At 50.3% G+C, this 12,013-nt stretch overlaps 1 protein-coding gene across 1 annotated transcript in view; it reads right to left on the bottom strand.

The window, feature by feature from the left end:
* The window catches only part of PPARGC1B (PPARG coactivator 1 beta), a 109,557-nt gene extending 97,910 nt beyond the window's left edge, over positions 1-11,647 (bottom strand). Inside the window, exon 1 of the mRNA XM_066272976.1 lies at positions 11,310-11,647. Within this exon, the coding sequence (XP_066129073.1) occupies positions 11,310-11,387 (78 nt within the window). The 5' untranslated portion in view covers positions 11,388-11,647. The remainder of the gene's footprint in view (positions 1-11,309) is intronic.
* Between the last annotated feature and the right edge of the window lie 366 nt (positions 11,648-12,013).

The following is a 12,013-nucleotide window of genomic DNA, read 5'->3' as shown; positions in this document are numbered from 1 at the left end:
CCAAGTACAGATGCCTCCTCCCTGTCACCCATTACCCCCATTCCAGTCCTTTCTACATGCTCAGCCAGATACACCACACTGCAGTAATTCACACCATGTGTTCTGAAGCCAGGCAGACCAAGGTTCAAATCCCAGCCTTCTTACTTGCTGTCTTCCTGAGTGATTTGGGGCAAGTCCCTGAAATGATCATGGTCTTGGTTTTCGTGTTCGTCATAGGACCAACCTTACCAGGTAGCTGAAGATTCAACAAGATGATGTACCTGAAGGTGCTAGCTTAGTACCTGGCGCATACCAAGTGGTCACTAAAGGCTAGCTCTGTTCGATGACTACCGTTATTAATAACAATACTAATGGAAACCTTTGCTGACCCCTCACTGCCTGCCAAGTCCAAGGTCGTCACCAGGCTAATCAAAGTTCTCTCCCTTTAGCTAGTTTCCCCTGCTTTGCTTCGGTGGGCTGGAAGGCAGACATAAACTCATCAGCGTGACAGGCTACAGAGTAAGGACAGGGCACACAAAGACTCCTTAACAAATTCTGGGATCATAGAGCAAAAAGGGGCCACTTTTGAGGACAATTTGGAGAGGTGGCACTTGAGCTGTCCTCGAAGGATACAGCGGGAGGTGGAGAGCGGGGAAGGAAGTCTCGTGGTAGGGGCCTTCGTGGTGGCCTGGTCAGGAGAGGAACTGCACAGCAGCACCAGCACCATAAACTCTGGAGCTGGCCTCAGCTGACGCAACTGTAAAATGGGGACAACAGCAGCGGGGACTACTTCATGGGGTTCCTCTGAGAGTAAGTGTGATTGCACTTGGGACTAATTCAGCACAGGGCCTGAAAGAGGAACTGCTTGCAAGGGTTAGCAGTTGTTAGCTGTTCTCATCACCATACTAGTTAAAGGACACTGTTGAAGATGAAGCCAGGCTGGGAACACCTAACCCCAGGGTCCATGTTAAGAATACTGTGTTAGAGGTTGCTGGGTTCGATCCCCAGTCAGGGCATATACAGGAGCAGACTGATGCTCCTCTTTCTCTTTCTCTCTCTAAAATCAATAAAATAAACATTTAAAAGAACACTGTATTGCTCTGCTACTGCAGCAGTGGCTACAGTGTTGCATGGCCACAACAGTATTTGATAAATAGTTGGATAGATAGGCATTTGAGCCCTTGGATGCCATATCCAGGAGTCTGCTCTGCAGGTGGTGCAGGCTGGGCCTGCAGATGTTTCGACCAGAGGTTCTGTGGCCTGGGATCACTAGAAGCCTGAAGGCCGGCTCATCCTTGGTGCCAAGAAGCCAGGGCAGGAGGGCCCTCTGCAGTGTCCTGGGTACCACACTTCCCTGCGAGGAGCCTGAGACCAGAAATGAAGGCTCAGCAGCCACACTGCCAAGGCTGTTTGCCATGGCAACATCAGGGAGCGCCTCGTGGGCCGGCTGCTGCAGCTGCTCAGGGCCCGGTTTCTACCATCTCCTCACTCTCCCTCTGCTACGTGACTATGTTCTGCCAGGCAAGCACAAGGGGAAAACATGGCTGCAGAGCTGCTGGGGGAGCATCCGTCTCAGCCAAGCAGGGCCGCCCGGCTGAGCTCCCAGACAGTGGGTCCCAGACAGCCGAGTCTCTGCCACAGACCGGCCAAGCAGATAGCAGACAGGGGTCCTGTCGGGCCTCGGCTGGCTGAGCTGAAGGCATCCCCTGGTCTGCTCCCAGTCTGCTTCCTCACTTCAAGGTAAGGGCACTGAGCAAGATGGTCTCAAAAGCACCCTGAACTCCCTGAATGCTCAAATTTATATTAGTGTATTCCATCATTGTCACGGTCATCATCATAGTGGCGACCACTTACTGAGCGCTTACTATGTGTCCAGCAATGCTGCAGACATTATTTACTCTCTGTAGTTACAAGAATATATTATTATCATCTCTGATTTTCATGAGGCAACTGGGGTCAGAGCAGACACTTACTTGCTCAAGGTCAGTCACACAGCTAGTAAGTGGTAGACTCCGTATTTAAACCCTTGGCAGTTAAACTCCAAAGTCCAGAGCTCTCAACCACTATCCGATATTTTTCTCCCCTCTTGAAGTGATATCCTCAAAGTCAGTATTGTAACACTTGGGAAGGCTGGATGATTCCTCATCAGTTCCCCCAGAAGTTTAGATAGAAGGACATTATACTCTGAAAGACAAACCACAGGGCCCAGATAGAACCAAGGACCTACAGATTGGATTGCATTGTATTTGACTATTTTTTAATACTAACAATGGCTCCTATGGACTAAGCATTTGTAAACACTTTACAGGTATCAATTAGTCTTCACTAACACCCTTTAAAAGTATGTGCTATTTTTAGTCCCATTACCTAGATGAAAAAACTGAGACACAAAGAAATCTTATGCCAAGACCACAGAGTTCAATCCTGGGATGCAAAGCCCTCAGCTACCTAAATGATTACAGGAAATGTTTGTTTTCTTACCTAAAAGACTGAGCAGGAATTACAGCCTTTGGGGATAATTAATCAAAGGCTTTGTGCGTGCCATTTGTAAAAGTCACTCTGGCCTCCTACTCTAGACCTGGCAGCAACTCAGTTCCTGCCCTAAGGAGAGGGCAGGGTGGGAGTCCAGCTGCCACTGGGAGCCTATAGATCCTGTCCCTAGTGCAGCAGTGTGACCACAGGCCAGGCCCCTCCTCTCAGCTCTCTGAGCCCAGGGCGCTGACCATGCAGCCCTGTCTCCCTCATTGGGTGGTCCTGAGCACCTGATGAGAAAGAAAACTCAAGGTCAAATGCAAGGGGAGTAGGTGAGGCCTTCAGGGTTTAGGAACAGTGAGAGCAGAAAGAAAATGCAGCCTGTCCAGAGCAGGTGGGTGGACTATTGCCACCAAGCCGTTACCCCGTCTTTCCAAAGACTATTCACTTGATCTCTCCCCTAGAGCCAAGACACCCCCCACACCCTGCCGCCCCCCCAAACACACACTGACTAGGGAAAAAGCACTGACTAGGGAGTCAGGAGCCTGGGCTCCTCTAGCTGGGTGGCTTCCCCTTCCGTGCCTCAGTGCCCCTTCTTCAGGAAAAGGCCGCAGTAGACCGGATGCTCCCTAAGGGCCCTCCAAACCCTGGCGGAAGAGGGAGCTGCTCTGGAGCCAAGGTCCAAATCCCAGGTTGCACGCTCATCATTGCAAGACCCTGAGTGACTTACCTCTGTGCCTCAATTTCATCACTTACAAAATGGGGAAAACAGAAACAACCTCACAGTTATTGGAAGAAACCCATGTGATGGTACTCAGACATACACTTCAAAAGCCACCAATTACACGACGTAGTACAATACTTGAGTGCATGGATAAGAGTTGCCACAGGTCACAGACACCTGAAGCAGGGGACGGGGCCCCAGGGACGCATTATACCAGGCATGGCCAACATACGGCCCACGTAATGAGTTTATGCAGCCCACGATTAAATTTTTAATATTCTCCGCACGACGCACTGTGGAAATGTAATAAGTAGTACTTTTAAGTCGTTATACATAAACTACGATATCTAACCATTGTACAACAATGAAAGTTAAAATCTCAGCTACTCAGAAGCGGAAGTGTCTTTGATTATTAGAAATCAAGATATTTAAGAAGATAGTGATACACGCAAAAGAATTCTGCATGTGACTAATCTAGGGTTAACTTCCAATAAATTGGTCAAATGGATTTGCAATACTTCTTTATTTTTTTTTAAAAAATGCCATTATAAAGATTTACAATTTTTGTACTCGTCTGTGCAATTTTTATAAGCAACTGAATAATGGAAAATATGAAAATTTTAAAAACTTGCCAAGGAATATTTAGTAATCTTCAGCTCAACTTATATTTGTGAACAAACTTTTTCTTTAATGAATCTAAATAAATGTACAAGATCAAGATTGAATGATTTACATTTGGAGGCTGTGTTAAGAATACCTACTACAAGTATACAGTCAGATATTAAAAAAATAATAGGTGATACAAAGCGCCTCAACACGTCATTATTTTTTTCTTAATTTGTTGTACTAAATTACTTACATTTATTTATAAATTACATAATAAAATTTTGTTTACTTAAGCGAATCATTTTTGTATTCAACATTTTTTAATTTTAATATTTCATCCAGCCCGTGAAAAAAGTTTTCTTTCTAATCTGGCCCAGGTGCAAAAACTGTTGGCCATGCCTGCACTATACCATTTCCACCACTGGCTCCTTTTGTATAAGTTTGATGTTTTCATGGTAAAATGTTTAAAATACAAAGTTCTTTATAGAAAACCTGAAACCTAGTCACATAAAACATTCTTCGGATCTGCCCTGGTGGAATGGCTTGTTAGAGCATCATCCCAATGCACAGAAGTTGCTGGTTCGATTTCCTGTCAGAGCACATACAGGAACAGACTGATGTTTCTCTCTTTTTCTCTCAAACAAACAAATAAATAAATAAATTCTTCTGCTCAAAAACTCATCTACTTAATGGGTAACCGCGATGCTAGGATAAAAATATTACTTCTTGCCCTCCAAGAGCTGTCAGCCTAGTCGTAGGGTAAGGGAATACAGGCACCTCAAGATAATAAGTGGCACCCTCCACGTCAGTGGCAGATGCAGAAGGACAGTTACTTAAAAATTAAAAGGCTTTCCAGAGAGGGCAGGTGTGAGCAGGGGCTTAAAGTGCCAGTAGGCGATGAATATATTATAATGATGAGAATGGAGGTATGGGGAAGCGATGCCGGGCCACTCCACAAGCATTGATTAGTCTGCCCCTTCTCAGAACTCCTGGACTGAAGGTACACGAGGAGAAGCAGTGTCAGCCCTGAAGAGGCTCGTGGTCCAGCACAGTTGCTCACTCAGTGAGGATTCTGAATGACGGCTGTGCTTCAGACACTTGTCTATTCACTGTGGGGGAAAAGTACTGAATGAAACAAACAGGGAAAAGTACTGAATGAAACAAACAGAAATCCACACCCTTGTAGAGCTTAACAATCTGGAGTGATTTCCTGAGTAACGCTTGATGTTGTCTGTCTAAAAGGAGACGTTAACTATTATTTGGTGCTTATTATATGCCAGGCATTGTGTTAAGTGCTTTAGATCCATTTTGTCATTTGATTTTCATTGACTCCCTGCAACAACCTTATATAAGGGAATGAATCTTTATCTCTACAGGTGAGGAAAGGGAAGCTCAGAGAGGTTATGTGACCCACCCAAGGTCTCACAGCCAACAAACCGAAGAACCAGGACTCAAACCCAAGAAGGCTGACTTCAAAGTGAGTGCCTGCTGCCACACAGGGGACACACCTGTGCCCGGAGGTGAGCAAGAAGACGTCACCAAGACAGTGGCTTGGGAGCTGGGTCTTGCAGGATGACAGAAATGGAGACAGTGGACACAGAAAAGGAGAGCATGAGGTTGAGCTTTCAGGAAGAAAGTTCATAATCCTGGGGGACCAGGATTCCAAAGGTAAAGCAGACAACTGAGGATAAAGTTGGGTCCTAACTCTCCAACCTCATGTACCTGAAAGGCCCTTGAACATCAGGATTAACTTAAAAGCTTTAATTTAATTTAAAAGCACTGTGGAGCCACGGGTGATGTGTGAGGAAGGGAGTGGCATCAGACAGGCACTCTAAGAGGACTGGTCTGCCAGCAGGGCCAAGGACAAGTAGAAGAGGGCTAAGTCTAGTGTGGCCAGGATCTGTTTGGTACTAATTGCAGGAACCTATAGTCATTATGAACAGGCAAGGACCTAGACCAGAAGAGAGGGAGAGGAACAGGAAGCTCAAGCCAACCCATTGATTTTACACAAACCGAGTGTCCACAGGGTGGATGTGAGGGGCTAGGGAGGAGAGACAGTAAACAACTCCTCTCATTCTCTTCCAAATGGCTTTATTCTGGTTCCCTTCACCTTCACAGATCAAGAACTATGTATCCTGTTTTTACATAAAAAAAGACTGAATGGATGGGAGTCAGCACTCCCCTAGATCCAGCCATCCTAAAATGCTTCAGAGAGAAGAATGCCAAGTTTTCTGATAGCAGGCAGATGCTCGTTTTACATACCTTCTATTACATAATGCTCAACCCTGAGAGTTAGGGCCTATTAGCCCCATTTCACAACTTGAGAAACTGAGGCCTAGAGAAGCACAGGGATTTCTGAGTTCTGTCTTCACTCAGCACTGTGCCTCCATTTGCACCAGGTGCTGGAAATACAAAGACAGAAACAGAAAGCTGTGCCCATCTTCACAGAGCTTGGAGTCAAGCAGTCTGGAAACCTCACCTCACTGATCCTGCCTCTTTCACTGACTGGTACGGTATGGTCATCAAGCTATCAATAGATGGTCAGTGAGTTCTCTGCAACTGTACAATCCTCATCAATTAATGGGAATAGCACCTACCCTTTGTAGAATCTTTATGAATAAAAAACATAATAATGAACATGAGAAGGTTCGGCAAGGTGCATGGCATCTAGAGGACGCTCAAAACATGTTGATGACGAGGATAACGACGGAGGAGGAGATAGCTGTTACCCTCAATGCTCATGTTATGACCTATCTTCCGAGCCCAAACCCCCATCTGCAAGGCTGCTTGTGACTCAAAGCCGTATCCTATTATTCCAGAAAGAGAAGGAAAAGGGTGACTCACGCACATCCTGGCAAGGGGGAACCTTCCGGCTGGCTTGCACCAGCTGGGGAGAGGATGGCCCCAAGGAGAAGGGGAAATATGAGCCCTTGGGGCCCAGTTGCAGGTCCATTGCCTTTTCTGGGTTTCACAGGCATCTCGATCATTAGTACCAGTGAAGGAGCACCAGGCCTCCATGTCCCCTTCTGGACTCAGAAGTTACTCTCTCTGGTCTCACACAGGTGAAGAGGGGACAAAGACACCCAACAAAGGCTTCACTTCAACTTGCTCCCATAGCTGGCTAGAACTTTGACTTGGAAAAGAAACTGGCCCTGTTTCCAGGGTTGTGGAGGCAGCAATATTCTACACCTCACAGGTGAACACTAGGACTCCAACCCATTTTCCCAATTCTCCGTGTGGCGGGGCCTCTTCTGGCAGCTCAGATCCAGTTTTAGAACAATGATGGAGAGGATACCAATTGAAAAATGGGCCAAGTTTTTACAAACACAGCATTTTATAGAACAGAACCATAAATGGTCCATAATCATATGGAGGAAAGGTTCAGCATCACAAGCGATCAAAAAAATGCACATTAAACCAATAAGGGTGACAGACAATTTATTGAACAGACTAGTAAATATGAAAAACAATGAAAATACCAAGAGTTATCTGGGAATGAAGAAACAGGCATTCCCATAAAATACTGGTAAGCGTGTAAATTAGCACAATCTTTCTAGAAAGCAATCTAGAAATGTGTTTACCAAATGCCTGCATAGTTCCTTTGACAGAGTAATTTCACTTCCAGGAATTTAAATAAAGAAGAGAAGACATATGCAAAGATATTCATTTCAGCACAGCTTACAATAGGAAAAAAAAATAAAAAAACATCTTAAATGACTAACAATAAAGGACAGATTAAATACATTTTGGTTCAACTGTCAATGAAATACTATATAACCATTAAGATATTATGATATTAAGGAAAGATAGTCACAGTACATTGTTTGGAGGAGAGGAAAAAAGCAAGTTACAGCAGTGTGATTCTAAGTTACAATTAATATATAAAGAGTAACTCCGTTTTTCTACAAAGATATAATCAATGGGGAACAACAGCAAAGGAAAAAGTCTGGAAGTATACATAAAAATGAACAGTGGTTATCTTTGGGTAAGATTACATATTTTCAATTTCTTTCTCTATGCTTGCCAGTACTTTCTAACGATTCTACAATTAAATATTTTCAAATGATAAGAGGTTGGACCAGATGATGTATAAAGTTCCTGCCAACTCTGGTATTTCGGACATCTATGATTGATGTCACAAGTGACCTCAAACAACCCATATTTAGTGTGGGCGTATAGTGTGGCCTTTGGAGCCAGAGTCACTGCCCACAGCTGCAGCCCTCTGCATTCCTCTCTCCCCATACTCCCTGCCCAGCTGTCCCCCCCTAGCCAGCCTGAGAGCTTCCCCTGTAATTCACGTGCCTAGCCAAAGACTGAGCAAAGGGTTTCAGCATGGTGACAGGTGCCATGGGGGCCCAAAGAGATGAAAGGCACATCTCTAGCTCTAGAATCTTACTGGGACACAGGAGTCACATACAAAGTGCCTAGTTTATAACACAAACTAAGAAAACCAGAGAGGAAAGAGAAAGAAAGCAAGGCGAGCCAGGCCAGGAAGGCCTCCTAGAAGAGGCCAAGCATGATGCGTGGATGAGGGCATTGCAGGCAAGGGGCACAGCCTGGGCAAAGGTGAAACCAACCCAAAGTCCTTTGGAATACATGGCCCAAACCGTTCCAAGAAACTTTCACAATCCTTGGGCTGCTGGATCTCTGAACTTCGGCCCGAATTGGTAAAAGTTAAGTCTCCTAAATATTAGTCTTCCTTCTATCTTAAGTCTCGATTAGCCACCAAAGACAACTTAAGTCTTTTTGGATAAAGACAATAAATTACCTTTTTATTCACTTTCTCCACCGCTTCCAATGGGAGGAGAGGACATTGAGGGAGGGTCTGGGGGAGGAAAGGGAATTGCAGGAGCCAGACATCTCACATGCAAAAAGTGCTCACCCCCACCACCGGGCCCTTGGCTTCGCTTGCTGGCACCACCAGCCCCATTTGACAGATGGACGAAGGGAGGCTCCCAGGGTTAAAATGGCCTGCTCCAGGGTCACCCAGCCAGAGAGTGGGGAAGGCGACTCCACTCAGGCCTTCTGACTCCAAGTCCAGTGCTATTTCGAGGTAACACACAGGACCTGGAGTCAGGAGCCCTGGGTGGCTCTGTCACCCTTTGGCTGCATGGTCCTGTACAAGCCGCTCACCCCTCACAGCCTCTATCCCCAACTGTAAAATGAGGAGGCACGCGATTGCCCGCCCACGTCTTCTTACCACGGGGCTCTCTGAGCCTTCTAGGGGCGGCTGCAAAGCTCTCCCTATCAATTACATTTCCCAAGTTGGGCCGGCAAAGATCACCAGAAGAGCCTCAGCCTGTCACGTGGTTAAATAAAAAAATCAAACGTCCCAGATTAACTTTCACTGCTCTGCTTCTGCTGACACCTGATTACCCAATTTTCTAGTTTCCTTGGATGAAATATGCCTACTGGGTAGGGCCCGCTGGGTGACTAACAGGGCAAATAATTAATTATTGGTGAGCCAAAGAACACTGAAGATGGAGTTAAAACCCGGAGTCGGGTCCAAAATGGCCAGTTCTTGCTCTGGGTTCCTGAACAAGTCTCTCACTATTTCAGGCCTTCTTCACCCAACAGGCTTGGAAACACTCCCAGACAAGCGCGACGACTGCGAACAGAACTTTCCCAGGGGCAACTCTGTCCTGCCGGCCCCAGTGCTCCTACCCCCTGGTTGTCCGCGGGGGAGGGGAGCTGGAGGGGACCGTGGTGGTGCTGGGGCTGGGATCTGCAGTCCGCGCAGACTTGGGCTCTGCGCTCCACGCGTGTGACGGTGCCTGGTGACGACCGCGGGAGCTCCACTGCGGTTTCGTCAGAGGTAAAGGTACGCGCCCGGCGCGCGCGGCGTGTGCACACAAACACCCGCGCGCTCAACCCACTAAGCACACACTCACCCCTGGCTTTGAGAAGCGCGATCACAAGCCACCAGTCCCTTCGGCCCCTGACTGGAACCCACCCGAGCGCGCCCGCCACCGACCACGACGCCCCGCGGCTCCCTGACGCATGGACGTCTATAAGCGGACCAGGGGTGATCTTCCCGCGCGTGGCGGGCTTCCTCTCGGCGACATCCCGTCACGCCGCGCCATCCTAGCCGCCAGCCGGTAGTCGCCACCGGGAGTCTGCCCAGAGATGAATGTCTCGGCTGCTGCGTCCCCTCCAAGTCGCGTCTCAAGGCTAGGAGTCAGCTTGCAAGCCTCTCCCCGCCCACCCGGTCCCATGACAGCTGCGGCCGCCCGAAGACAGGCAGATTACAACAAGAAGCAAAGTTTTCCTCTCTGCCCTCCGCCCCCGCCCCCCTCCGCTTTCCCCTTCCCTTCCAGTGTTATGCAAAATAAGCCGGCACCCGCACTCCGACTCCAGGTATCAAACTAGCCTTCGCGAGCCGCGCCCCGTTCCGCCGACGGCCCCTCTCCTCGCCCAGGCGTGTGCCCGCATCTGGGATCTCAGTCTCGGCTCCGCCGCATCCCCATTCTCCCGGCTTCCTGCAGCCTGGCGCCGGGAGAAAAAGCCCTAACTGTGGAGCCAAACTTACATGCTTTCAACAGGCATGGGGTTGGGGAAACCAAGGAAAGGGTGGGGGTGGGGGGCGCACGCCTTGTTAAAGCATTTCGGTGGCTGCTTGTCCCAACAACCCCCGCGCCCCGCTTCGGTCTCCAAGTCACCAGCTTCCTCGGCGTCTCCGTCCGTCCCCCCCTCCCCCCGGCACACCAGAGCACCTTCTCCTGTCACGCGCGTGTCGCCGACTGGGCTCCCAGGCGCTGCCAGAACCTGGGACGCCGCCTCGCCTTCCCTTCCCCCAGCATCACTGAGAGCGCACGGGGGCCGCGCGCCGCAGAGGGACCCAGGCGCCCCCAGAGAGTCCTTCCGCCCCCATCCAGCCGAGCTCCCCCCACCGCCTCCGGCGCTCCGCTGGCTAGCGTAATCAGGAAGGTGCTATCCCGCCCGCATGTCCACGTGCCCCTCAAACCCCTATGCCCTTAGCGGGCAACTGGCAAGAAACTCCGCGCTGCAGGCGCGGAAGAGGAGCCACGGGGCCGACGGGCAGTCACGGGGAGACTAGAGACTGGAGGAGCAGGGGACTCCGAGGACGGGGGTAGGCGCCTGTGCCGGGGCCACAAGTCCACGTGAAAGTACGGCAGCAAGTGCCGGGAGCCTGAGGGCGCGCCTCCAGCACCCAGAGCTATCCTGAGGGTCCCCCACACCTTGGCGCGGCTCCACCTCCCCAAAGAAACGTGGTACAACCCCCCCCACCAGCTGCCGGCGGGGGAGCGAATTCCAAGAGACCAAAGCTAGAGCCTCCCCAGTGGCCGTAGAGCCCACAACGCTCCGGCTTGCGCGGGAGTACATCCAGCTCCCTGCCCCCTTAACAGAGCGTATCGCAGGGTGCATGGAAGGAGGGAGGCTCTGCAGCCCGGAACCCCCCGATCCCCTCGATGCGTCCAGCGCTGCGTCCCAGCCTCCGCGGCTGCGGCGGCAAACCCCAGCAGCTCAGCACCCCTAGCCCCGGGCCCGTGGCCCCAGCTGGCCGTACCTGCGTGTCGGCGAGATAGTTGAGGAAGAAGGAGGAGAGCTCTTCGTCCAGCAGCGCGCCGCAGTCGTTCCCCGCCATCTTCCAGCCGCGGCTGCAGCGTGCGGCGGAATCAGCGCGGAGCCGGCAGGGGGGAGGGAGCGAGCGAGCAAGCAAGGGAGGCGGGAGGAGGGAGCGAGGGAGGCAGAGGGCGGAGCTCAAGCTCTGGCTGCCGCAAGGCCGCTGGCTGCGGGGGCGGGGCCGCGCGGTACCCGCGCGAGCAGGGGGTCGCGCCCCCACTTTCTTGCGGCACGTCTGGAGCCGCGATCCTCGCCGGCAGCCCCTGGCCGGCAGGACAACGTCTGAAGCCGGATGACGCTGCCCCAGCCTGCAGCCGGATCCCTGCGCAGCAATGCGGGCAGCCCCCAGCTTTTGCCAGAGCGAATCACGTTGCCTTAGCGCTGGGCGGGTCCATCGAGACAACTGCTTCTGCACTGATGGGGAAACTGAGGCCAGAGAAGGCGGAGAACCGCGTTTGAAGCCCCAGTACGCTTCAGTAGAAGGAAGACAAGGCCTACGTCCACTGCCTCAGAGGCTTGAGTTTCTCCACCAGGGCTGCAAGACCAGAGAAAGAGAAATACCATAGTTCAAAGGTGGAGAAATCAGGAAAGGCTTCTAGGAAGGGGAGGCATTTTTGTCTTTAACCTGAAAATGCATTGACTCATATT

The sequence above is a fragment of the Saccopteryx bilineata genome, chromosome 4 (assembly GCF_036850765.1).
Source record: "Saccopteryx bilineata isolate mSacBil1 chromosome 4, mSacBil1_pri_phased_curated, whole genome shotgun sequence".
NCBI lineage: Eukaryota > Metazoa > Chordata > Mammalia > Chiroptera > Emballonuridae > Saccopteryx > Saccopteryx bilineata.
The sequence above is the reverse complement of the archived record's forward strand: the minus strand, read 5'-3'. Positions and strand labels throughout refer to the sequence as shown.